At 38.6% G+C, this 22,926-nt stretch overlaps 3 protein-coding genes across 7 annotated transcripts in view; all 3 read left to right on the top strand.

The window, feature by feature from the left end:
* Positions 1 to 22,926, top strand: part of LOC114462870 (formin-like protein 20) — a 474,381-nt gene that overhangs the window by 131,277 nt on the left and 320,178 nt on the right. The window lies entirely within an intron of this gene.
* LOC114462862 (deleted in malignant brain tumors 1 protein-like) lies at positions 134 to 14,706 on the top strand. Of its 2 annotated transcripts, none has more exons than XM_028445933.1 (19): positions 134 to 242; positions 2,633 to 2,688; positions 5,387 to 5,716; positions 5,848 to 5,883; positions 6,070 to 6,432; positions 6,738 to 7,088; positions 7,323 to 7,685; positions 7,991 to 8,341; positions 8,578 to 8,949; positions 9,253 to 9,603; positions 9,795 to 10,136; positions 10,418 to 10,765; positions 10,866 to 11,213; positions 11,860 to 12,068; positions 12,337 to 12,485; positions 13,139 to 13,378; positions 13,462 to 13,621; positions 14,415 to 14,490; positions 14,568 to 14,706. In XM_028445933.1, the coding sequence occupies exons 2-19, from the start codon at positions 2,634 to 2,636 to the stop codon at positions 14,576 to 14,578; spliced, it is 4,455 nt and encodes a 1,484-aa protein (XP_028301734.1). In that variant the 5' UTR covers positions 134 to 242; position 2,633; the 3' UTR covers positions 14,579 to 14,706. The 2 variants fall into 2 exon arrangements, with proteins under 2 accessions (XP_028301734.1, XP_028301733.1); XM_028445932.1 differs by having other exon boundaries at positions 10,866 to 11,225.
* The window catches only part of phactr3b (phosphatase and actin regulator 3b), an 82,895-nt gene continuing 75,953 nt past the window's right edge, over positions 15,985 to 22,926 (top strand). For all 3 annotated transcript variants that reach the window (XM_028445946.1, XM_028445947.1, XM_028445945.1), the window contains exon 1: positions 15,985 to 16,242. In XM_028445946.1, the coding sequence (XP_028301747.1) occupies positions 16,131 to 16,242 (112 nt within the window). In that variant the 5' untranslated portion in view covers positions 15,985 to 16,130. The remainder of the gene's footprint in view (positions 16,243 to 22,926) is intronic.

The following is a 22,926-nucleotide window of genomic DNA, read 5'->3' as shown; positions in this document are numbered from 1 at the left end:
CTGTATCTACGTAGTTTCTTTTTGTTGTTGTCTGGTTTCAGGTCACTTAAGTGTAATATCAGTAACCACCCCAGGGAGTTTACCCTGGTTGTCTCATCGGAGCGGCCTATTATCATTAACTGGTCTTTTGAGTCAAATTCTATAAAATTCCCCTCACACTAGAGCTAGAAAATCAGAGCTGGTTTATTTGACCTCTGCAGTCACTCAGAAGGACGGTTGTCCATCGGACAACTGAAAAAAAGGTAAGAGATTGTGATTTCAAAATTTTATTGAGAAAAAAAATAAATATATTGGTTGTTTTTTTAGATTTATGCTTCAAGCGAGCTCAGAAAAACAAAGCTAAAAAAAAGTGAAAAGAAGTTAAAATATGTTTCATAAACTATGCCAAACCTCATAACACTGACATCTAATCCTTTAAATAAGGAAATAGTCAATTTTGCCTTTTAACTTTAGAAATGCATGATTTTACCTTCAATTGCCTCACAAAAGTATTCATATTGTACAATTCACAGACATTATTTTTGCATGTTGTGTTCATTGTCAGGCTGCTATTTCAATACATATATTTTCCTTCTTCTAAATAGTATTGGAGGACGCTGAATTTAAGTTAATTCAAACTGTAAAACGCCAACACTTGCCATTCCATCATTAGACTTATTGTATTGAAAAAGAGTATGCATTTAAATGGAATGAAAAAAGCATTTACAGTTTCAACAAGAATTTTTTTACAAGCATACATTTTGCAATGGCTTAAACAAAGCTATCAGATGGTATATTTATTTATTTTAGCAAACCCTGCGATAGACTTGCATCCTACCCAGGGGGCATGGGCATGCCACCCCATCCAGATTCACAAAGGACAAATTAAACTGTAGCTTGTAAATATTTTTTTTTGGGAACTTTTCTAGCTGTTTTCATGGCAGTTGTTTGACATATTTAAACTTTCAACTTTTAAGCTTTGTGTTTTTTTCTTTTAGGAAAACATTTATTTGATATGTATGCTTTTGCAATAAGGAGCTGGCATTTGATCCACACACAAATGATAAATTATTTCATTAAATTAACTACATATCACATGCATTTTGTTTTCTTTAGATGTTTAACACATTTTGTTGCTTCGACATATAAGGGAAATACCCATGTTGCAAATAATTATATAATTTAGGGTAAACAGTATTATTAAGGGTTGGAGGGCACTGCAAAATGTCAATACATTTTTCAGTTACAATTACTTTTTCAATAATCCATGTTCAATTACAATTCAATTATGATTACGCTAACCAGCATTTTTTTAAAATATTATTTAAATTACGATGATCTTTTTCTCCCTGAAAGTCAATTACAATTACGCTGTCAATTATTAAATGTCTTAACCATGTCTTAAATCAGCTGTAAATACACTGTAGCAATTGTCCGTCAACTAATATGTTTCTGATCTCTTTTTTATTTTTTAACCCTTAGATGCAGAAGTGGGTCCAAAATGACCCGGTGACATTGTTTTCTTGCAATATCCTCGTAATAAAAATTTGTTATCATTTCATATTCTAGGTATTCCTCAAAAAGCATGTTTTTGATATGATGCCATTGAAAATTTTCATTTAGCTTTTACACATTTAAAAAAACTGAGGCTGCGAGAAACCTATTTATACTACATACTACAACATACTTGCACATTCATGTGTGTGTGGGTGTGTGGATTTAATGACCACCTTACCATGGTAATAATAATAATGCATTGGATTTTATATAGCGCTTTATCATAGACACTCAAAGCACTTTACAGAATTAAGGCATTATTCTTTCACTCCACACTTGGTGGTGGTAAGCTACTATTGTGGGTGAAGTGTCTTGCCCAAGGACGCAATGACAGATACCACTGCAGTGACTGTCCCCCACTGTGGCACCTGGAATTCTCATTGGTTTCCCATCCAACTACTATTCTCCGATGAATACACACCTATAGAATGCAACAAGCAACCCTGATTAACATGTTGGGAATAACCCACCTTTAGGACTAAGGAGACATGGATGCCAGTTGAACAATTGCAGCCCAGGCCAGGCCAGGCTGTGCATGTGTGAAATAATAGGGGAACCATTGTGAGGCTTGAGTGTTAAATTCCTTGTTAGTCACACACATATTTTGTAAGCAGGGACAAGGCTGGCCTAGAGCAGTGTGTGCTATAAAGTTTTTATGGAATTTTCATGCCAATTACAAAGTCAATTATTTAAAATCAATTACAATCACAACAGCAACAATTTTTTTTCAAGTACAATTTCAATTATAATTACACCATAATTGTAATTAATTATCAATTATGTGATTACAATTATAATTGACTCCAATCCTGCTCCTAACCACTCACCCCTGCAGGGGGGGTTTACGCCATACTGCCTTACGCCCCATGTCTGCTGGGAAAGAAAGAAAGAAAGAAAGAAAGAAAGAAAGAAAGAAAGAAAGAAAGAAAGAAAGAAAGAAAGAAAGAAAACATATTTCAAGATCAAAGTCAAACCAATTAAAACCCACGTTTTGGAAACTAGAACGTCACATGTTATCAGTGTCTGGTATATTGAATTTAGAGGAGACTATCTAACATTATTTATGTCCTGTTTTCTTACTTGGGCTAACAATCAGGATGACTCAAGATATGCTGATTCTTCTGGTTTTGCAGACTGTAACAGGATATGCAGGTAATGTCTATTTGTCTAGTGTTCTTTTTCTCTTTTTTCTTCTCCTAAAGCACTTAGCAAACCTCATCCTCAAGTGCTGCTCCCAGGACTCGTTTTCCTAAACACACATTCAGCACTAACGTGTGTTCTCTACCTGTGAGCACTGCATATCTCCTGGTAGACCGTCTGAAATGGCTGATATGATATGTCTCGAACACAAGCCAAATTGGAGCGGAGGTCAAGGAGTGGTGTACAGTCAAGCTGCTCTCAAACTTTAATGTGCCTGATCCTTTCAGAACTTGCAATTTTTACAACAGAGCTCCTGGGACGTGATATTTGAATGTAAACCGACTATATAACATTTGTTAAATATTTGAATAGTACATATGTAAATACAGCACATGACTGTTTTTGTGGTCATTTTAATTGTTAAATTAAAAAAAAAAAAGACAAAAAGTAAAAACACTGCAAAACACTATATACAAAAACGAATCAAAACACAATACACAAAACCAACCAACAGAAAATAAAATAAAAAACAAAATAAATTGCAATTCACTTTTTTGAACATTATTACCATTGGGACGAATATAATGTTCTGTTTTAGAGACTAGGCACACGGTGGCTTAGTGGTTGGCACCTCCTTCTCACCAGTGCATTTTTCTCCACAGGGGGTACAATTCCAAAATAGATATACCCCACAAACAGGTTTTGTGTAGCTTTGAACAAAAAGTAAGGACAATTGCAGTCACAGAACTGCTTTCAAACTAACCACATTTACTGTCATCGAACGCATAAACAAGTAAGAGCAAATATAGTATATAGTTGTACTGTATATACCAGTGGTTCTCAAACATTTTTGGCTCAAGTACTCCTTTCTCTTATTTCTGAATCCAAGTACCCCCTTATGTTCAACTACCACATTTTGCTCAGAACACTATGAAAACACTACTACAGATCATAATGATGGAATGAATGAGTGATAACACATTTTAAAGAATCTCATTTTGTAAATAAGCGTAAAGAAACACTATTTAGTGCCTCCTGAATAGAATTATTTCTATAGTTTCCATTTTTTTGCGGAAAACTTGTTTTGCTACTCATTTCAATATTGAAATGTCTGAAATTCCTCCTCATGAAAGTGTAAAAACTTTTTAGCAATATTTGAGTGTTTTTTCAAAATTCAGGTGTTTCCATTTTTACATGCGCAAAACACTAGTAAATCAATCCCAAAGCGAGCTATTGACCAACAAATGTTTTTCACCTTCAACCTCTCAATATGATAAAATAAGTTAATCTCATTGGTCCCATACATGCAAACAGGTAAAGAAGGGTTTCATTATATTATATATGAATCTCAAAAATGACAAGCACATTTGAGAAAAGTAGACGTAGGTTCAAGTAATAGGTTTAGGATTATGTTTATCACTAGAGGCAGCTTCGATTGTTGGAAGATTCTGGAAGGCTAAAGTGGTGACTAGACACATAGGCTGCGTCCGAATAGTCCCTCCTATCTCCTTTCCTATCCACTTTTCCATAACCCCCGTGGATGACGTCACAGGGTTAAGGAAAGGTGTTAGAAGAGGAGTTAGGGAAAGGCGATCACATTTGTTTTGACAATCAGACGCACTTCAACTAGGTGACGTAATAATCTGACGGCCGCGAAGGTTAGTGACGTCTGCCGTATGTAAAAAACTACAAATTTACGAAAATTGACTAACAGGTCATTTATAACACTTTCTGATGATATAATCTCAAAAATCACACGGTTTGAATGTAAATTAAAAAAAAGAGACTCCCAGTGAAACTAAAAGAATGTCACAATGCGAATGGTTGCTTACACTCACCTTCCACTCAGAAATACGAATAATGTTGAATAAAACATAATGTAGCTAAAAATGTCTCTGATCCCTTTTTCTTGAAGCACAATGTCTGTTTTATGTCAGTTATAATATGTATTACATATCAAAATAATATATAAGTTTTAGATTATTTTTTAATAAGTTGTTCAAGGCATATTATTGCATTGGTAACTTACATGATCTTCATGACTTATCGTGAGTTTCTGTGAGCACTCAGGTGTGCTTCAAATGTTGTCGCCGCAAGGAATTGTGGTTCGGCAATATCTTTTCTCCTTTGGTAAAGGATGCATCAGTGTTTCCTAGGCTAAAGGAGGTAAAAAAGGAAGCATTGAGCCTATTTTCCTGAGCTTAAAGAAAACCTCTTTATCATGGACACCACTTAAACACTTCTGGGGGTGAAGGAACAGTGGATAGTAAAAGAGATAGGAGAAACTATTCAGACAGAGCCTAAGGCTGCGTCTGAATAGTCCCTCCCATCTCCTTTCCTATTCACTTTTACTTAACACGATGGATGACGTCACGGTTTAGGAAAGGTGTTAGAAGAGGAGTTAGGAAAAGGCGATCATGTTTGTTTTGACAATCAGACGCACTTCCACTAGGTGACGTAACAATCCAACGACCGCAAAGGTTAGAGACATTTGCCGTGGTGAAAAAACTACAAATTGGAAAAGAAAAAGAAAAAAGAAAAAACTACAAATTTCCGAAAATGGACTACTACACAAACATTTCTAACATTTTCCACTGATATGATCACAAAAATCACAAGGTTTGATGTTAATTGACAATGATTGTTGTTCTTCTTTAATGATTGCCAAGCTTAATTCCTAATGTGAATATTTAATCTGATCTTTTTCCAGTTTCTCAAAATGTGCCAAGTCCTCCTCTAAGGCTGGTTGGCTCCGACAACCGCTGCTCTGGCAGAGTAGAAATATTCCTAGAGGGCCTCTGGGGCACAGTGTGTGATGACCTTTGGGATCTTGACGATGCTCAGGTAGTTTGTCAGCAGCTTGGTTGTGGCGAACCCATATCAGCACCAAAAGGAGCCACATTTGGACCTGGGATTGGACCCATCTGGCTGGATGATGTCCAGTGTTCAGGCAATGAATTATTGATTACAGACTGTACACACCAAGGATTTGGATTACACAATTGTTTTCATGACGAGGATGCCAGTGTAAACTGCACAGGTACCAGTTTTACAATATGTGACTATAGAGTTTTTCGTTAAAAAAAAAAGATCTCTGAACCTGACCTAAACAGTGTTCAAGAGGATGCAATTCTTTTAATGAAAAGAAGTGATATTTCTTTGTTTCTTAAGGAGCAAACTACAAAACCACAACCCAAAGTGACTCAGGTTTGTCCATTTTATACCTGCACACCAAAATTGCTACATTGATAAAAACAGAACTAAATTGTTGTGGTAAAATAATTTTCATACAGCTGTCCTTGGGCCTTCTGATGAAGAAGATATATTATAAAATATATAAGAATGTTGAATTAAAGTACTTTACTTATGGTTCAAATTTGTTTTTATCCAAAGGAGATGAACATGGAAGCACATATATACCGACTGATAGCCCAACCCCTCCAAATTTACCAGTAAGGCTGGTTGGATCCAATAACAGCTGCTCTGGCAGAGTGGAGATCTTCTATGAGGACGTGTGGTGGACAGTGTGTGATGATGTTGGGGAGTATACCCATGCTCAGGTGGTCTGTAGACAACTGGAATGTGGAAAAGCTGTGACAGTGCTGCAAAATGCAGCATTTGGACCGGGAACTGGGCCAATCTGGATGAGCAATGTCTACTGCACTGGGAATGAGAGTTCATTAGCGGAATGTGAATACTTGGGGTTTAGATCCTATCGCTGTGGCCATGAAGATGATGTCAGCTTAATTTGTGAAGGTAACTAGATGTACACGTTTCCCAGCAGTTGGTGCTGGGAAAGACAGGAGCACTATTTCAGCGTGTTTTTGACAGTTATTCATCTAGCCTATTAGTTTTGTTAATTTATTGTGAATAAATGTGTGTTTTTATATAACCATACCTTCTCCCTTGACTGAAATATGAGCTTTCATTATATTTAATTAGAACTCTTGTTACAATTTGCTGGATTTCTAAAAGTAAAGACGATAGATAATGAAAAATGGAATATTTTTCTATTTAAACCCTGACACCCAAGTTTCACAAAAATTTTGTTTCATTTTCAGGAGATGGTAGCAACATCACCCCAAACAATACATCTCAGATCTTACCCGTGAGGCTGGTTGGTTCAAACAGCAGCTGCGCTGGAAGAGTGGAGGTCTTCTATGAGGAGGAGTGGGGAACAGTTTGCGATGACATCTGGGGAATGACCCACGCTGAGGTGGTCTGCAGACAGCTCGGATGTGGCCGGGCTGTGTCTGCACTAGAACGAGCAGCATTTGGACAGGGTACTGGGCCAATCTGGTTGGACAATGTTCAGTGTTTAGGAAATGAGACATCAATAGCAGACTGTGCTCATCAAGGGTTGCAAGACCACAACTGCGGGCATTTTGAGGATGCCAGCATCATCTGTGAAGGTAAGTCTTAAGAAAAATCAACAGTCATATCAATTCAAAGTGTAGTCTTGCAGTACATTTAATACCTACACACCAAATTGCTACATTGATAAAAACAGAACTAAATTGTTGTGGTAAATTAATTTTCATACAGCTGTCCTTGGGCCTTCTGATAAAGAAGATATATTATAAAACATATAAGAATGTTGAATTAAAGTACTTTACTTATGGTTAAAATTAGTTTTTTATCCAAAGGAGATGGACATGGAAGCACATATATACCGACTGATAGCCCAACCCCTCCAAATTTACCAGTAAGGCTGGTTGGATCCAATAACAGCTGCTCTGGCAGAGTGGAGATCTTCTATGAGGACGTGTGGTGGACAGTGTGTGATGATGTTGGGGAGTATTCCCATGCTCAGGTGGTCTGTAGACAACTGGGATGTGGAGAAGATGTGACAGTGCTGCAAAATGCAGCATTTGGACCGGGAACTGGGCCAATCTGGATGAGCAATGTCTACTGCACTGGGAATGAGAGTTCATTAGTGGAATGTGAATACTTGGGGTTTAGATCCTATCGCTGTGGCCATGAAGATGATGTCAGCTTGATTTGTGAAGGTAACTAGATGTACGCGTTTCCCAGCAGTTGGTGCTGGGAAAGACAGGAGCACTATTTCAGCGTGTTTTTGACTGTTATTCATCTAGCCTATTAGTTTTGTTAGATTATTGTGAATAAATGTGTGTTTTTATATAACCATACCTTCTCCCTTGACTGAAATATGAGCTTTCATTATATTTAATTAGAACTCTTGTTACAAATTGCTGGATTTCTAAAAGTAAAGAAGATAGATAAAGAAATATGGAATATTTTTCTATTTAAACCCTGACACCCAAGTTTCACAAAAACTTTGTTTCATTTTCAGGAGATGGTAGCAACATCACCCCAAACAATACATCTCAGATCTTACCCGTGAGGCTGGTTGGTTCAAACAGCAGCTGCGCTGGAAGAGTGGAGGTCTTCTATGAGGAGGAGTGGGGAACAGTTTGCGATGACATCTGGGGAATGACCCACGCTGAGGTGGTCTGCAGACAGCTTGGATGTGGCCGGGCTGTGTCTGCACTAGAACGAGCAGCATTTGGACAGGGTACTGGGCCAATCTGGTTGGACAATGTTCATTGTTTAGGAAATGAGACATCAATAGCAGACTGTGCTCATCAAGGGTTGCAAGACCACAACTGCGGGCATTTTGAGGATGCCAGCATCATCTGTGAAGGTAAGTCTTAAGAAAAATCAACAGTCATATCAATTCAAAGTGTAGTCTTGCAGTACATTTAATACCTACACACCAAAATTGCTACATTGATAAAAACAGAACTAAATTGTTGTGGTAAATTAATTTTCATACAGCTGTCCTTAGGCCTTCTGATAAAGAAGATATATTATAAAACATATAAGAATGTTGAATTAAAGTACTTTACTTATGGTTAAAATTAGTTTTTTTATCCAAAGGAGATGGACATGGAAGCACATATATACCGACTGATAGCCCAACCCCTCCAACCCCTCCAAATTTACCAGTAAGGCTGGTTGGATCCAATAACAGCTGCTCTGGCAGAGTGGAGATCTTCTATGAGGACGTGTGGTGGACAGTGTGTGATGATGTTGGGGAGTATACCCATGCTCAGGTGGTTTGTAGACAACTGGGATGTGGAGAAGATGTGACAGTGCTGCAAAATGCAGCATTTGGACCGGGAACTGGGCCAATCTGGATGAGCAATGTCTACTGCACTGGGAATGAGAGTTCATTAGCGGAATGTGAATACTTGGGGTTTAGATCCTATCGCTGTGGCCATGAAGATGATGTCAGCTTAATTTGTGAAGGTAACTAGATGTACACGTTTCCCAGCAGTTGGTGCTGGGAAAGACAGGAGCACTATTTCAGCGTGTTTTTGACTGTTATTCATCTAGCCTATTAGTTTTGTTATGTATTGTGAATAAATGTGTGTTTTTATATAACCATACCTTCTCCCTTGACTGAAATATGAGCTTTCATTATATTTAATTAGAACTCTTGTTACAAATTGCTAGATTTCTAAAAGTAAAGAAGATAGATAAAGAAATATAGAATATTTTTCTATTTAAACCCTGACACCCAAGTTTCACAAAAATTTTGTTTCATTTCAGGAGATGGTAGCAACATCACCCCAAACAATACATCTCAGATATTACCCGTGAGGCTGGTTGGTTCAAACAGCAGCTGCTCTGGAAGAGTGGAGGTCTTCTACAATGACGAATGGGGAACAGTGTGTGATGACATCTGGGCACTGACTCATGCACAGGTTGTCTGTCTTCAACTGGGATGTGGCAGAGCTCTGAGAGCACTAGAAAGTGCAGCATTTGGTGAAGGTACTGGTCCAATTTGGCTGGACAATGTCCGATGCTCTGGACATGAGTCAACTCTATCAGAATGTTCTCATCCCGGGTTTGGAGATCATAACTGTGGTCACGGGGAGGATGCTAGCATCATCTGTGAAGGTAATCCTTCACATTTTTATGGCATATTCAATGTATCTATGCCAACAATGTTTACTTTAGGCCCAAATTTTGATTAATAACAGTTTAAAGATGTTTATCTGTGAGCTTCTGAGAAACTAGTTGTTTGTCAAGTTTTCCACTTTTTTATAGCTGTGCATGTTGGTAAACAGAGCACTTTCTTTCATATCAAGGAGATGAAATCCATACCACCTCTGGACCAATCCCATCAGTCAGGCTTGTTGGCTCTAACAGCAGCTGTTCCGGCAGGGTGGAGATCTTTTACCATGGTCAGTGGGGGACCGTTTGTGATGATCTGTGGAGAGAGAGCCATGCACAGGTGGTCTGCAGACAGCTTGGATGTGGCCGGGCTGTGTCTGCACTAGAACGAGCAGCATTTGGACAGGGTACTGGACCAATCTGGCTGGACAATGTGCAGTGTTCAGGAAATGAGTCATCGCTGACAGACTGTGCTCATCAAGGGTTTGGATCCCACAACTGTGGGCACGCAGAAGATGCTAGTGTCATCTGTGAAGGTATTCTTTACAGTTTAATCAAGCAGTAAATATTTTGACATTTTTCCAATAATCATGCCTCCAAGAATTAGATGTGTTGCATTAATGCATTTGAAGTTATTCACCTTATTCAAAGCTCCCATTGTTTCTCAGCATCTCATTACGCTCCATTTTTACCACTTGTTTCAAGTTTGTACATATTACAAACTTGAAACATGGCATTCTTTATTATGACATGAGAGAATGTTTTTTTTCTCTTCATGAATGTAGATTCACAGAAATCTATATTATATATTATCTAGAGAGACACAACACTACTCAGAATTCAACAACCCCGAGTTTACCAGTGAGGCTGGTCGGCTCTAACAGCAGCTGCTCTGGCAGAGTGGAGGTCTTCTACTACAGAAAGTGGGGAACAGTTTGTGACGACATTTGGAAAATTACCCATGCTCAGGTGATATGTCGGCAACTGGGTTGTGGGGAAGCTGTGTCAGCACCTCGGAATGCTCATTTTGGAGAAGGCACTGGGCCGATCTGGCTGGATGATGTTCAGTGTTCAGGAAGGGAGCCATTTCTAACGCACTGTAGACATCCTGGTTTTGGAATACACAACTGTGGTCACGGAGAAGATGCCAGTGTCATCTGTAAAGGTAAAAAAATAAAATAAAACAACAAGTAATGTTGAAAACGTTGTTTCACAGTTGATCAAGGAATTTTGGTGTTGTCAAACTTGTGTTTTTTATCAAACAGAGAGAGACAATGACATAGAGATTCCAACAGCACCAAGCACTCCAGTCAGGCTGGTTGGCTCTAACAGCAGGTGTTCTGGCAGAGTTGAGATCCTGTTTGACAACCAATGGGGAACAGTGTGTGATGATATCTGGGAACTGACCCATGCACAGGTAGTCTGCAGACAGCTGGCATGTGGCAGAGCTGTGTCAGCACCACGACAGGCTTGGTTTGGAGAGGGCACTGGTCCCATCTGGTTGGATAATGTCCAGTGTTCAGGAAATGAGTCCTCAATAACCGATTGTGCACATTTACCTTTTGGATCCCACAACTGTGGACGTGGAGAGGAGGCCAGCGTCATCTGTGAAGGTGGGGAGAGAGGTTAGTTTTACCCTACTGATGATGTGTTGTTGCAATAGTAATCCTGTTACTATTGTGATTGTGATTGTATTGTTAACTCGATGTTGGCCTTGCGAGATTTGGATTAACTGCTGAAATTGGGGAAACCAAGCCTTTTACCTCTACCATTGCTTCCTTCAAAGGATCATCCAGATGTTTGAATGTCGGATCAAATTTGAGAGTTTAAAATAATTCCAAAACTGAGGCAGGGTTTAGATTGTGGGAAACCGAAAAACATGAAATGTATACCCAGAAATGTCTCAGGCCTAACACTTTTTGTGGACGCTGACTCTGTGAACCATTTAAAAAATGTTCTTCCCCTAAATCTTTGAGATTGGAGATGATAGAACATTTCAAAATAATTTGAAAGAAAGATGAAAATTGGGAATTGAGGGTACCAGGGTGGTGTAGCACTTTGGTTCAAATCCAAGTGATTAGATAAGTGTTTTTTTGTGTGTTTTTATGTTATCCAGTTGGACAAATATTTCCTGAAGTGTCCCAATCTGCATTTTGGGAACACTGATTATATCAAGCAAACTATTTTTTTTTTTCTCATGAGACTTTGTCATTTTAAAAGCAGTTCTTTGACATTTCATTGTTTGTCCCTTTGTTTTAGATGAATATTCTCTCCTCCAGGCCTCTCAGCTTGTTTGCTCCAGGGATCAGCTCCAAGTTGGAGTGCCTTTGAGAAGCCTGATGTCAGCTGGTTTAAACATTTTCTCCGCTCATATGGTTGACCCTTCCTGTTCCAGCTACAGAGTGGATCATAACATTCTTTGGTACCAAGTGGCTCGTAGGCCTGACATCTGTGGGACAATGCTGATGGTACCACTTTTTCTTCTGCATGTTCTCCATTCATTGTTCATGTTAGGGGTCACCACAAAGGGTTATCTGCAGATGACCTTTAAAAAACCAAAACCTTGAATTGTTTTCATTTTTTTACTTTCTAATTTAATGTGAGCATAATTTGCATGAAAATGTAATTTGTCATATTTACTTTATTGTTTCAGTTTTCATACATCCTCTCCCTGATGCTGACCTTAAGGCTTTTACATCAAGCTAAGATATTCACGATTCTTTCTCTGTCTTTCAGACAAACAGCACACATGCTATTTATTTCAACTCCCTATTTTTCTACCCAAAAAACAATGAGTCCTCATCTCAGGCGGTGGTTATCCCTTTTTCCTGTGCCTATCCCTTGGAAACAATGGCCGACTTAAATGCTGTAAAGCCAGAACTGCTGTGAGTCTTCCATCAACCTCAGTGTATCAATCAATAGCTGCATTTCCATTACCCTTAGAAATGTGTAAAATCTGAATAACGTTACGCAATAAGAACTGGTAATGGTAACACCTGAATTTTCAAAAAAGCACTCAAATATTGCTTTAAAAGTTTTTACGCTTTCATGAGGAGGAATTTTAGATGTTTCGATATTGAAATGTGTCGCAAAAGCACCATGAAAACACTTTTTCCACAAATACACGTCACAGAACGTGACTTACCTTGTCACATGATCACTTCTCTTCGAGAAAACATGGCTTGGTACGTGTAAACAGAATAGGAGACTGGGATATTTCTTAGCATTTATTACTGCCACATTAGACGTGAAACAACAACAAAAATACAGAGTGTTATAAGGAGGTTCTTAGTGTCTGTCTTTCTGCAGCAAAGTCTCGCGAGATGAGACTTTACAGGAGTTACGAGGCTCTTGTCCAAAACAACGTTCAATGGAAACACGTTCAAAGCACAGTTACACTTTGTCAACATTTAGAAATATCGCTTTTATTTTGTGTAAATCTGTAATGGAAACACGGCTACTGATGTCAGTTTCTGAACACTGCATGGCCAGATTCAAACAGAGTGATGTAATAATACTTGACTGTTGTTTTTTGCAGTGTACGTGGTTTATCAGAATCTGGACCTAAAGCCCCCGCCTACATGAACCTTTATCGTGACTCCAGCTTTGCTCATAGCTATCCTCCAGGTTTGGAAACCCTGCCCCCTGGCTCTCCCTTATATGTTGGAGTGTTTGTAAATGAAAGTGATTCAGATTTCGCTGCTGTTTTGGAGAGCTGCTACACCACAGACTCTTTGGACCCAGATGACGCTGCACACAACTTTCTGATTTATAACAGGTTTGTGGCCCTTTGGATGAAAGTTCACTAAAATTATGGATACTTGTATACTGGAGCAATGTTCTATCACTATCCTTCACCAGGTGTCCAACCGACCCTTTGCATGTGCGGGTGGTAGAAAATGGCGTTTCCCTCAGCGCTTATTTCTCTGCTGAGATGGCCACTGTCCAAGGATTCAGCCCATACATCTTTCTGCACTGTAGAATAAGCCTGTGTGACAAGAGGAGTGACAACTGTGTTCCAGTGAGTCAAACATAGTCTGTTTTCTGCCCATCAGGGTAAGTTTTTGGTGTCTCTCAGATTTAGTCATCAATTTTTTTCTGGACAGCATAGGATAAAAGTTACAACTTTCTTCTTTTAAATAATCTGTACACCCCCAGATTTTGGCTGATCTGCCACTAGTAGGAAATTCAAAAAGGGTCTTGATTATGGGCGTTGCTCCAAGAGTAGTTAAGACACGCCCAGTCACAGCAGCCCCGCCCCCACAGTGCTACACAGTTCCTCATGCAGCTGTCAATCAATGCTCACTGAGCAAACCAGTCCCTTCTCCCATTTTTTTATAGGAGGGGCGGGGCCAACAGTGAAGGTTAGTGATGTCACTGATCCAAAAAGATGTCACAGATCTAATCTCAGCCAATAACAAAGTTCAATCAATAGCAATAGCTGCTGTTCAAACCAGTCACTCTGAAATTGTACAACTAAAAACACTAAATTTAAATACTTTGACTAAAATGTGAAGAGTGGGACTAGGATCAATAAACTGCATTACTTGATACCTACTCATATATGTGTTCAGTAGAAAAAGGGGGTTTAGGGTGTACTTACACTTTAATTGTTTTTTTTTGTGTCATAGGACAACAATTATTATTTCAGCCTGTTATTGTTCAAGCAAGCAGAAATGGGCATTGAGACCATTTAAAAAAAATAATTCCTCCACAACCAGTCACACCTTAATATTAAGTCCCCCCATATAAATAAACAGTAAATGTTTGCTGTGGGCTCTGCTATCAGCACTTCACTATCACCTCTCTATCAGTTTTGTAGAGGCAGAAAGAGGCGATCTGTTCACACTTCAACTCAGCTTACGCCCCTCACTATTGGGCCAATCACATGTGAGTATGACTCAACTGCTGTTTCTAATCAAAAGTGAAGATCTTACATTGTTTCTTTTTCTCTTTTGCTGATTTAGGGGAGAAATGATCTCTGAAGAGTATCAAAGAGCTCAAGCTATACGTATGTAGGGAATATATATATATATATATATATATATATATATATATAAAACACTTGCTTTTGCTTTCATTTTTCATGAGCTGATCTCAAAGATCTAAAACTTTTTAATGTACACAAAAGGCCTATTTCTCTTAAATACTGTTCACAAGTTTGACTAAACTAAATATGTCTTATTGAGCGCTCCTCCTTTGCCGAGATGATTCATCCACCTCACAGGTGTGGTATATCAAGATGCTGATTAGAAAGCCACATGATGGTGGTTACACAGGTGTGTGTAGGCTGGCCAGAGATAAGGATACATTAGTTATCTCCTTATCACACGAATATATTCAGAACAACAATAATTCAAAGAATGTTGTATTTGACGCTTGAGGCATCTCAACAGACTTTAATCATACAGCAGATCCTTATTGTATGGTTGTCTACCAGTGAAAAGGATAGTTCGATTTTTTTTAATGTCCAAAGATAGTTCATGAATGTTAGCAAATTCCATAAACATTAAAATTCTTAATTACTAAACTCAAATTTGACTAGGAAAGAATTAAAGTTGTACCATCGGAAAAACCATATTTGAATTATCATTGACATAAATAAGACAATTACCAGTAAGAATGTCACAGTCATCTAGCTTTGTTGAAATAGCAACTGTTAACACAATCAAACGGTTTGAACTATTGAAAAGACAAATGTATTAACCATTCATGATTATGATTATGAAAAGCATATTTGTGCAGTTTTTTCAGTAAAATGTAATGATTTACTTTATTAAATGCTTTTGAAAGGTTAAAGAATATACTGCATGCAAACTCATTATCATCATGTGTTTTTTTTTTTTATATGGGTCTAAATGCATTAAAACCACATGGAATTTTTTTTTTATTGTTTATATCAGTTAGCACAACACCTGTTTTCAATGACAAGGAAAACATATTTACTGAGGCTGAAATTAAACTCTTTCATTTCTTTCAAATTATTATGCCGTGCAGGTCCCTTGATGCCCACAGTGTCTTTTTTATCAAAATATATATATTTTTTTTTTTTGTAAGTGTGTGTGTGTGTGAGAGAGAGAGAGTGAAAGTCCATGTGTGTGGCCCAAAATGATAATAAATAAAACAAAATAATGATAATTTAATGCTCCATGTGTCCCCTTTTAACTTTGAGCACCTGTCCCTCCAAAGGTCTCTGCACGGCCCTGATGTCGTGTATTCATGGGGTTGGATTTATTAGGTTAATAATATTACATAACAATTCTACTGTGAATATTAATTTGTCACTTAAATGTACACTTTGGTGGGAAACAGATTTTCTAATATCTCCCAAAGATAAAAGTAGAATGTTTTTTTACGAGGGATCCGTGAAGGCACCATGATGCTGTGCGCGTAATGGGTTTCCCAGCACTGCTGCGTCTGCTGCTGATCACGGATCCGCATCTGCTGCAGCTGGACATCAACTCTGCTCCTTTTCCACTTGATGCTGCTGACCTTTACTGGCGGTGAGCCCGCGTTCTCCTCCATCGGCCATGGCGTCATCGGACGTGCAGGAGGAAGAATGCGTGATGCAGCAGCGGGGCAGATCTCTGAGTGACCCGAGCAGCATCTCCGAGCTCCGCCTGGGAGAAGCGCACAGAGCAGGTAGGAGAAGGAGAAGGAGAAGGAGAAGGGGCGGCGCTCATCGCCTGCTCGGTCATCTGTTGGCATAGGGGAGAAGTGGTGGTGGAGGTGGAGAACCGCAAACGCACCACGGCTATTCAGTTGGATTTGGAGGCTTTTCACTTAAAGATGGGTGTGTTGTAATCGTGCGTCATTTAGACTACTATGTACGCAATAAGTGCTGCGCAGCGGGCCTAGGGATCCTTTCATCTCAAGAAGACGTACGTGTGTGTGTGTGTGTGTGTGTGTGTGTGTGTGTGTGTGTGTGTGTGTGTGTGTGTGTGTGTGTGTGTGTGTGTGTGTGTGTGTGTGTGTGTGTGTGTGTGAGATCCTGTCAAACTCCAGTAATTCTTTCCAGGCAGTGTTTCCCAATCAGGGCTAAGCTACATGGTGCAAGGAGAAGGTGAAAGTACTTCTCCAAAAATACGTTTCCTCTTTAACCCCACTGTTTAATACACATCAAAAGGCAAACTATGGAATGTAAAATAACATTGTAAATACACAAATCAAATATCTAATAACTGTTTGTGACTACAGGGCATGCATGTGCTTACTGAAGCTGTTCAGCTACCATAAACTAATCTGTGACCGTCCAAGTGTCTCCAATGACACCCTGGGGCTAATGTTGATGGACTGCAGTAAACTGAGTCCTTTCTGTGTGGAGTTTGCATGTTCTCTCCGTGCTGCATGGGCTTCTTCCCACAATCCAAAAACATGACTGTTAGGTTGATTGGAGTCTCGAAATTGCCCGTAGGAGTGAGTGGAAGTGGTTGTGTGTCCGTCTGTGTGTGCCCTGCGATGGACTGGCGCTCTCTCTATGGTGTACCCCCGCCTAATGCCCATTGAGAGCTGGAGATAGGCACCAGCAGACCCCAGTGACCCTGAAAACAGGAACAAGCAGGTCAGAAAATGGATGAATGATGGAATCAAAGTTCTCGCCAGCACTGTTGAGCGTAGGGGTCCCCGACATTGTAATTTTGCTCCTCTACAGAGCGATGGCGCCCCCTACGCTTCGTTTTCAGCAACGTCGGGGATGTTTTCTGTTGTTTTTTTTGTTTTAATTGTTACCATTGTAATAATTGTTGCACACTTGGACACAAAAATGACTCCCAGGCGTGCATGGGTTGTTTTAACTCTGTTTTTAATCTGCATAACCGAGAAACATATAAATGAGCCGCACCGTCTATTTAATACATGCAATTTGCTCGAATGCTCCCATCTTTACCTGCGGACCCCTGCAGCCCTTGAGCTGCCCCCAATGCTGCCTGTGGGCATCCTCTGCTTGAATAACCGTAATCACTGTCCACGTATGTAAGCTCCGAGGAGTGCGGACAGCGGAGTTTGCTTGAGTATGTTTGAACCTTAAACGTTGGGCCTCAAATCGGGAAGTAGAGAAACATGAAGCTCCTCGTCATGTTTATAACTTGCAATGGATTATTCTACATGCGCGCACACTGATGTGAATACTGGTTGAAACGTGCTGGGGCTTAAATTGACATCGGCTTTATTCGGGGTGGACAGGTTTGGGTCGTGTTCTGGGACCGGGTCAGGTCTTTTTTCTGCCTGATTAAAGCTCTACTGTGTGCATCCTCCACTTTGTAATCCATAATCATCGTCAAATATAAACAGTGTGCTTCATAATCTAAACAAAGACAATCAACTAAATAAAATAATAGAAAAATCTGAAATTGATGGTTGTGTATATGGATGGGGACGGGGGATTTGGGGGCGACCATAACAGTCTTGTATTTATTCGTGGCGGACCTATACCAGGCATAAGTAATACATTCATCATGACCCTTCACCAATTGATTTGATTTAGTATTATTTTGAACATGAAAACAATAGCAGTGTATTTACCACAATAAAAATGATGATAATAATAATAATAATGATAGTAATAAAAAATAAATAAAAATCAAACAAATTAAAGAGTATGAATAATTGGTTATAAAATCCTGAACATGAAGGAGTAGGAGAAAGTATAAACTTAAATGATCCTACCCCGTGTCTTAACAAATATCTTTGGCTTTAAAGTAAGGCAGTAACACAGATTAACAAAAACAACTTTTGCTTTACTTTACTAAATTTGGCCCTCAAAGAGTTATACATTTCTAAATTTATAACACGATCCCCCTATGCTGTGAAAAATTCCTGGTGAGAACCCTGATATATTGCTAATGATTGCCCAAGCTTGGGTCGCGTGCACCGCCCAATGATTGAGAACATCACAGATATCACTTATACAATTATTGGAGTCCTTACTAACAATCCATCTTCTCACTACATGGTGGGATGGTGCTAGGGCGCCAATCCTTTCATTTAAATCTTCCATTAAACTGAAGAAGACCATCAGCAAGACAGTACATGGAGAAGTATTACAAAACACAAATTGGCTATAGCAGTGGTACACACTCAACAAAAAGCAGTAATAAACATATTTTATCAGGTACAGCTGTGTGAACGAGGAAGAGTTTACAGTTGATGCTGTTCAATTAATAAAGTCTTTGAAACTAATGCTGCATTTTCAGACCTAACATAGTAGAATCTGGTCATCATGAGTATTTCCGTGCTTTATTTCTGCATTTGGTGAGTTTTGGTGACTTTAATTCTTAAGTGTAAGACATCACACTCTCAAGGGGTTTTGGTTCTGCCATATTGAAAGATCACTGTTAATTTAAAGATTATCAGGCTACATTTTCACTTTACTTATTGTACTGTATACATTTTTCCCCCCCAACATATACAAATTGGTTTCTATCTAACTCAGTGTGTCACAGTTTTATTTTTTAAACTTTAGTAATCATTAGATAATTAAACATTAAAATATACTTGTTAGGCATTGTTCGTGTACATGCATCTTTACACACATTTTGTGATGATAAATAAATTACCTTGTGAAAATGACATTGCCTCATTTATAGTAAAGATGTGGGCCTCTGATGGAAGCATGGCCAATGATTGTTGGAGGGATAAAGGCCTCGTTCCAGAACCCACAGTAGTGGTCATCAGTTGTTTCTTTTTTGTTTGTTTTATTTATTCAACACCTATTTAACATGTAAACACAGTAACAAAAATGCTCATTTACACCTGTCCACTGGAGGCTTTAAAAGTTGAGGATTTAAGAAAAGAAATGTAAAAGAAAAAGACACCTTAACAAAGTAAAAAGTTGAAACATTAAATAAAAGTGAAATTACAAATAAAGTAAGAAAGTGTATAATGGCGCCTTCAGTTTCTTTCAATGGCTACATTGAAAAAGCAGGACCAGCAACTTTTTAAATACATTAGTTTATGTTCTTAATAAAGACAGAAAAGAAAAGTTTATTAAATTTTATTGCCATGCATGTTTGCAAGTACAGGGACTTTGCTTTGGTGTTTTGATCACACATAAAACAAATATCAAAATATTGGGCAGTATGAAAATGTATATTACAGTGACAGTAAGATGGTGATATGGAGGAGTGAGTTCAGGTTGGGATTGTGGGGGACATGGTCCTGTTGCAGAGGTGCACTGCAGAGGGATAAAAGTGGTTTTCTTGGCATGAGGTTTTTGTTCTGATCACTCACAAACCTCGTGCCAAAGTGGAGCGGTTCCATCAGTGTGTCTCCAGGCTGGGTGGGATCATTTTGGGTCCTGGACATGTACAGGTCCTGGAGAGATGCGAGATTGCAGCCAATCACCTTTTCTGCTGAGTGGTTGACAGGCTGCAGTCCACATTTGTCCCTGGAAGTGCAGTGCAGCCTACCATACAGTAATTGACCAAAATTGTTTAGGAACACCACAGCTGGCTTTGCATTAATAGGTACTCATAATAGTATACAGTTTTGGTGAGTGCAAAAACTCGAGTACTTTACTATGAATATTCTTGAAAAAAAGTGGTATCTGGTCAGCATTAGTCTTTCTACGGCTAAATTAAAATCAATAGTTATTGGTATTTTTTTCTTTAATAAACCCGACAGTGAATTATTCAGAACAGGGTGAAACAGTTAGAGTAGATAATTTGTTTGAAGACTAAAATCTAGGCCTACATTTTTGTTTGTGGTCAAAATTAAAAGTTTTATTTGTTGTTGTGCCTTTTGATTGATTCTGACCTCTATTTAATGGGCAAAAAGCTAATCATAACCATAAAAGATGCTTCACTAAACGATATGTGCTCTGTGACGTGATTGAGCTAGCTCTGTGATAAAGTCAGGAACAGTTCATTATATGGTGACTTTTATATTCTGACCTGTGTACCTTCTCTTTCATATGAATAAATGTGTAAAAAAAAATAATTCTGTGATGCAACAGCTCATCGCTTTACTTTTAATTTATTTGTTCCCTATAGCTGTGGTGACCCATTGGTTGTGTAATATGGATTTATTATTGCAAAACACAAGCCTTGTTGTTGTATATCACCCATAGCAATAGGAAAATGAAATGGGTTTAAGTTGAATTACAAACTTAAAGGGGACATATTATGAAAAATCCACTTTGCAGTCTTTTTGAACACAAATGAGGTAACTTGAGTGTCCGCACGGCACACAAAATATGAAATAAATCCATCCAGTTGTTTGTTTGTGGTTTTGTTCCATTTCAAATTTTACACATTTGTGACGATACAAATGCAGTCGAGAAAGAAAATACCCTCCCCTCCACTGGTAACTCCACTCATGGACTCCACCCCAACCTGATGAAAACTTTTGCGAAAGTCCACCATTGTTTTTCTCGCTAGAGAAGGAGTGATGGCTACCGGTAAAATGAAATACAGAACTTGCCTGCTGCCGGTGCGGTGCCTCCACAGTGAACGTACACTGTAGTGTACGCACTCTTTGTTCATGCGGAGGTGTACTCCCCTCTTGTGGTTCGGCTCATTGGCAAACCTGTTATATCGCCTCGTATCGCTGATCTGACGTGTTTGTGACACAATCCGACGCAGCGGTTGGAGAAAACAAATTATCACATTAATTGCACTATTCCTGTGGTTAGAAGAGCAGAGGAGGAGTAGGAGAAAGTGACTTAGCAGCTTAACACGTGAGAGTTTGAATGACTGCTGCTGTGAGATCCTAAGCGCTGAGACGGACTCACAGAAACAATAGCCGCTTAAATATCCATGTGTTATACTATATTGTGCAGTTTTTTGGCTGAAAACAGTAACAATGTGTGGATAGCAAAAATAAAATCACTTTGGTGTTCACTGATCACCCTGTAAAAGAGTGAGACATGAAGTGAGTGAGCGTCTATAGACACGCCCACACATGAATATGCATAAGTAGGCCCCACAACGGCCAGATTTCAGAACTGCTCAGAAAGTGACTTTTCAGAGGGCTAGAACTCTGGAAAACAGGTGAATTTCAGAAAATAAATCTCAAATACTATGTTTTTGGGTTGCTTAGAACAAATGGAGATGGGTGAAAAATAGCATAATGTGTCCCCTTCAATAAGTCGATTATACTGTAAACCCAAAATGAAATTAAAATAGACCAGGAGTTAACACACCATCTCTGCAGCTCCTAGCTACAGCTGATGAGAGTGCTGCTTCTGTATTTGACGGTTTCCATGGGGATCCAAATGGCAGAAGAGAGCACTTTGGCTCCCCAACTGCGAGCATACATAGCGTTGACCTGTCACTTGGTGTCTCTCACTGTACTGGTGCTCTGTAATGTACAGCAGCCTGTGATTCAACGCTAAAGGCCACTTAGATTGTGAAAAGGGTTTATGTGTGAGGTGGGATTCACATTTGTTGCTGGGAATCACTGGGAAGACGTTCACTGTTGCTCAGGGGCTAAAGAAATTGTATTTTAAAAGGTGCTGAGCAGTTGGATTAATGTGGACTCTGAATAAATCACTAATGTTAACCCCCAGGGAGCCTGAAACGATAGAATCTCTCTCTAAAGGTAAATAAGAGCTTGCAGGAAAATCAATAAATGGTTTCTACAAAAATAAGGGACTGTGGTGCATCAGGCCAACCTCTTTTCTAAAAGTACGAACTTGGACGATTTATTTCTTAATTGCTCTTGATGATAAGTCAATATAAATTTGGCCTTTCCTTTTAGCTGATTAAAGGTTGAGGAGTTACCACTTGTATCTTGTCTTTGTTGTATAAAACCAGAGATTACTGATAGATAAAAGTCAGTGAAAGGATACAAACATCAGACTGCAGGACAAAATACAGCAGAGAATATCCGAGAATAATCATTTAGCTTTTTCAAAAGTGAAAGCTTTATGTGAAATAATTTGTAATAAAAGCCATTGTTAAGTGGTATATTGATCTGTTGACGCATAAATTGATATACCATTTATAAGCTATGATTGCACATTATCAAATACAATTGATCAACTGTTAAGAGTATAATGATATGGGGAATTCTTTTCATCATAAGGTAGCTGTTAAGGAAGAGAGTAAAAGAAATATATAACAAAACAGAAAAAAAAAAAATCGAAATCTCATTTAAATACATTTAAATGCGTATGCGTTTTATTTTTTTTTTCAAATTCCGTTTTATTTTTTTTCCAAATTCTGTTTTCGTTTTTTTCGAAATATTAATCATTTTTTTCAGAAAATTAATTTTTAACTCGCGAGGAAACAAAATAAATACTAATAAATAAAAAACCCATAATTAAACAAATGTATGTCCAAAATAAAAATGTTATTTAAAATGAGTAAGATACAATTAAAAGGTATA

This window comes from Gouania willdenowi, chromosome 5 (assembly GCF_900634775.1).
Source record: "Gouania willdenowi chromosome 5, fGouWil2.1, whole genome shotgun sequence".
In the NCBI taxonomy this organism is placed as follows: Eukaryota; Metazoa; Chordata; class Actinopteri; order Blenniiformes; family Gobiesocidae; genus Gouania; species Gouania willdenowi.
The sequence above is the reverse complement of the archived record's forward strand: the minus strand, read 5'-3'. Positions and strand labels throughout refer to the sequence as shown.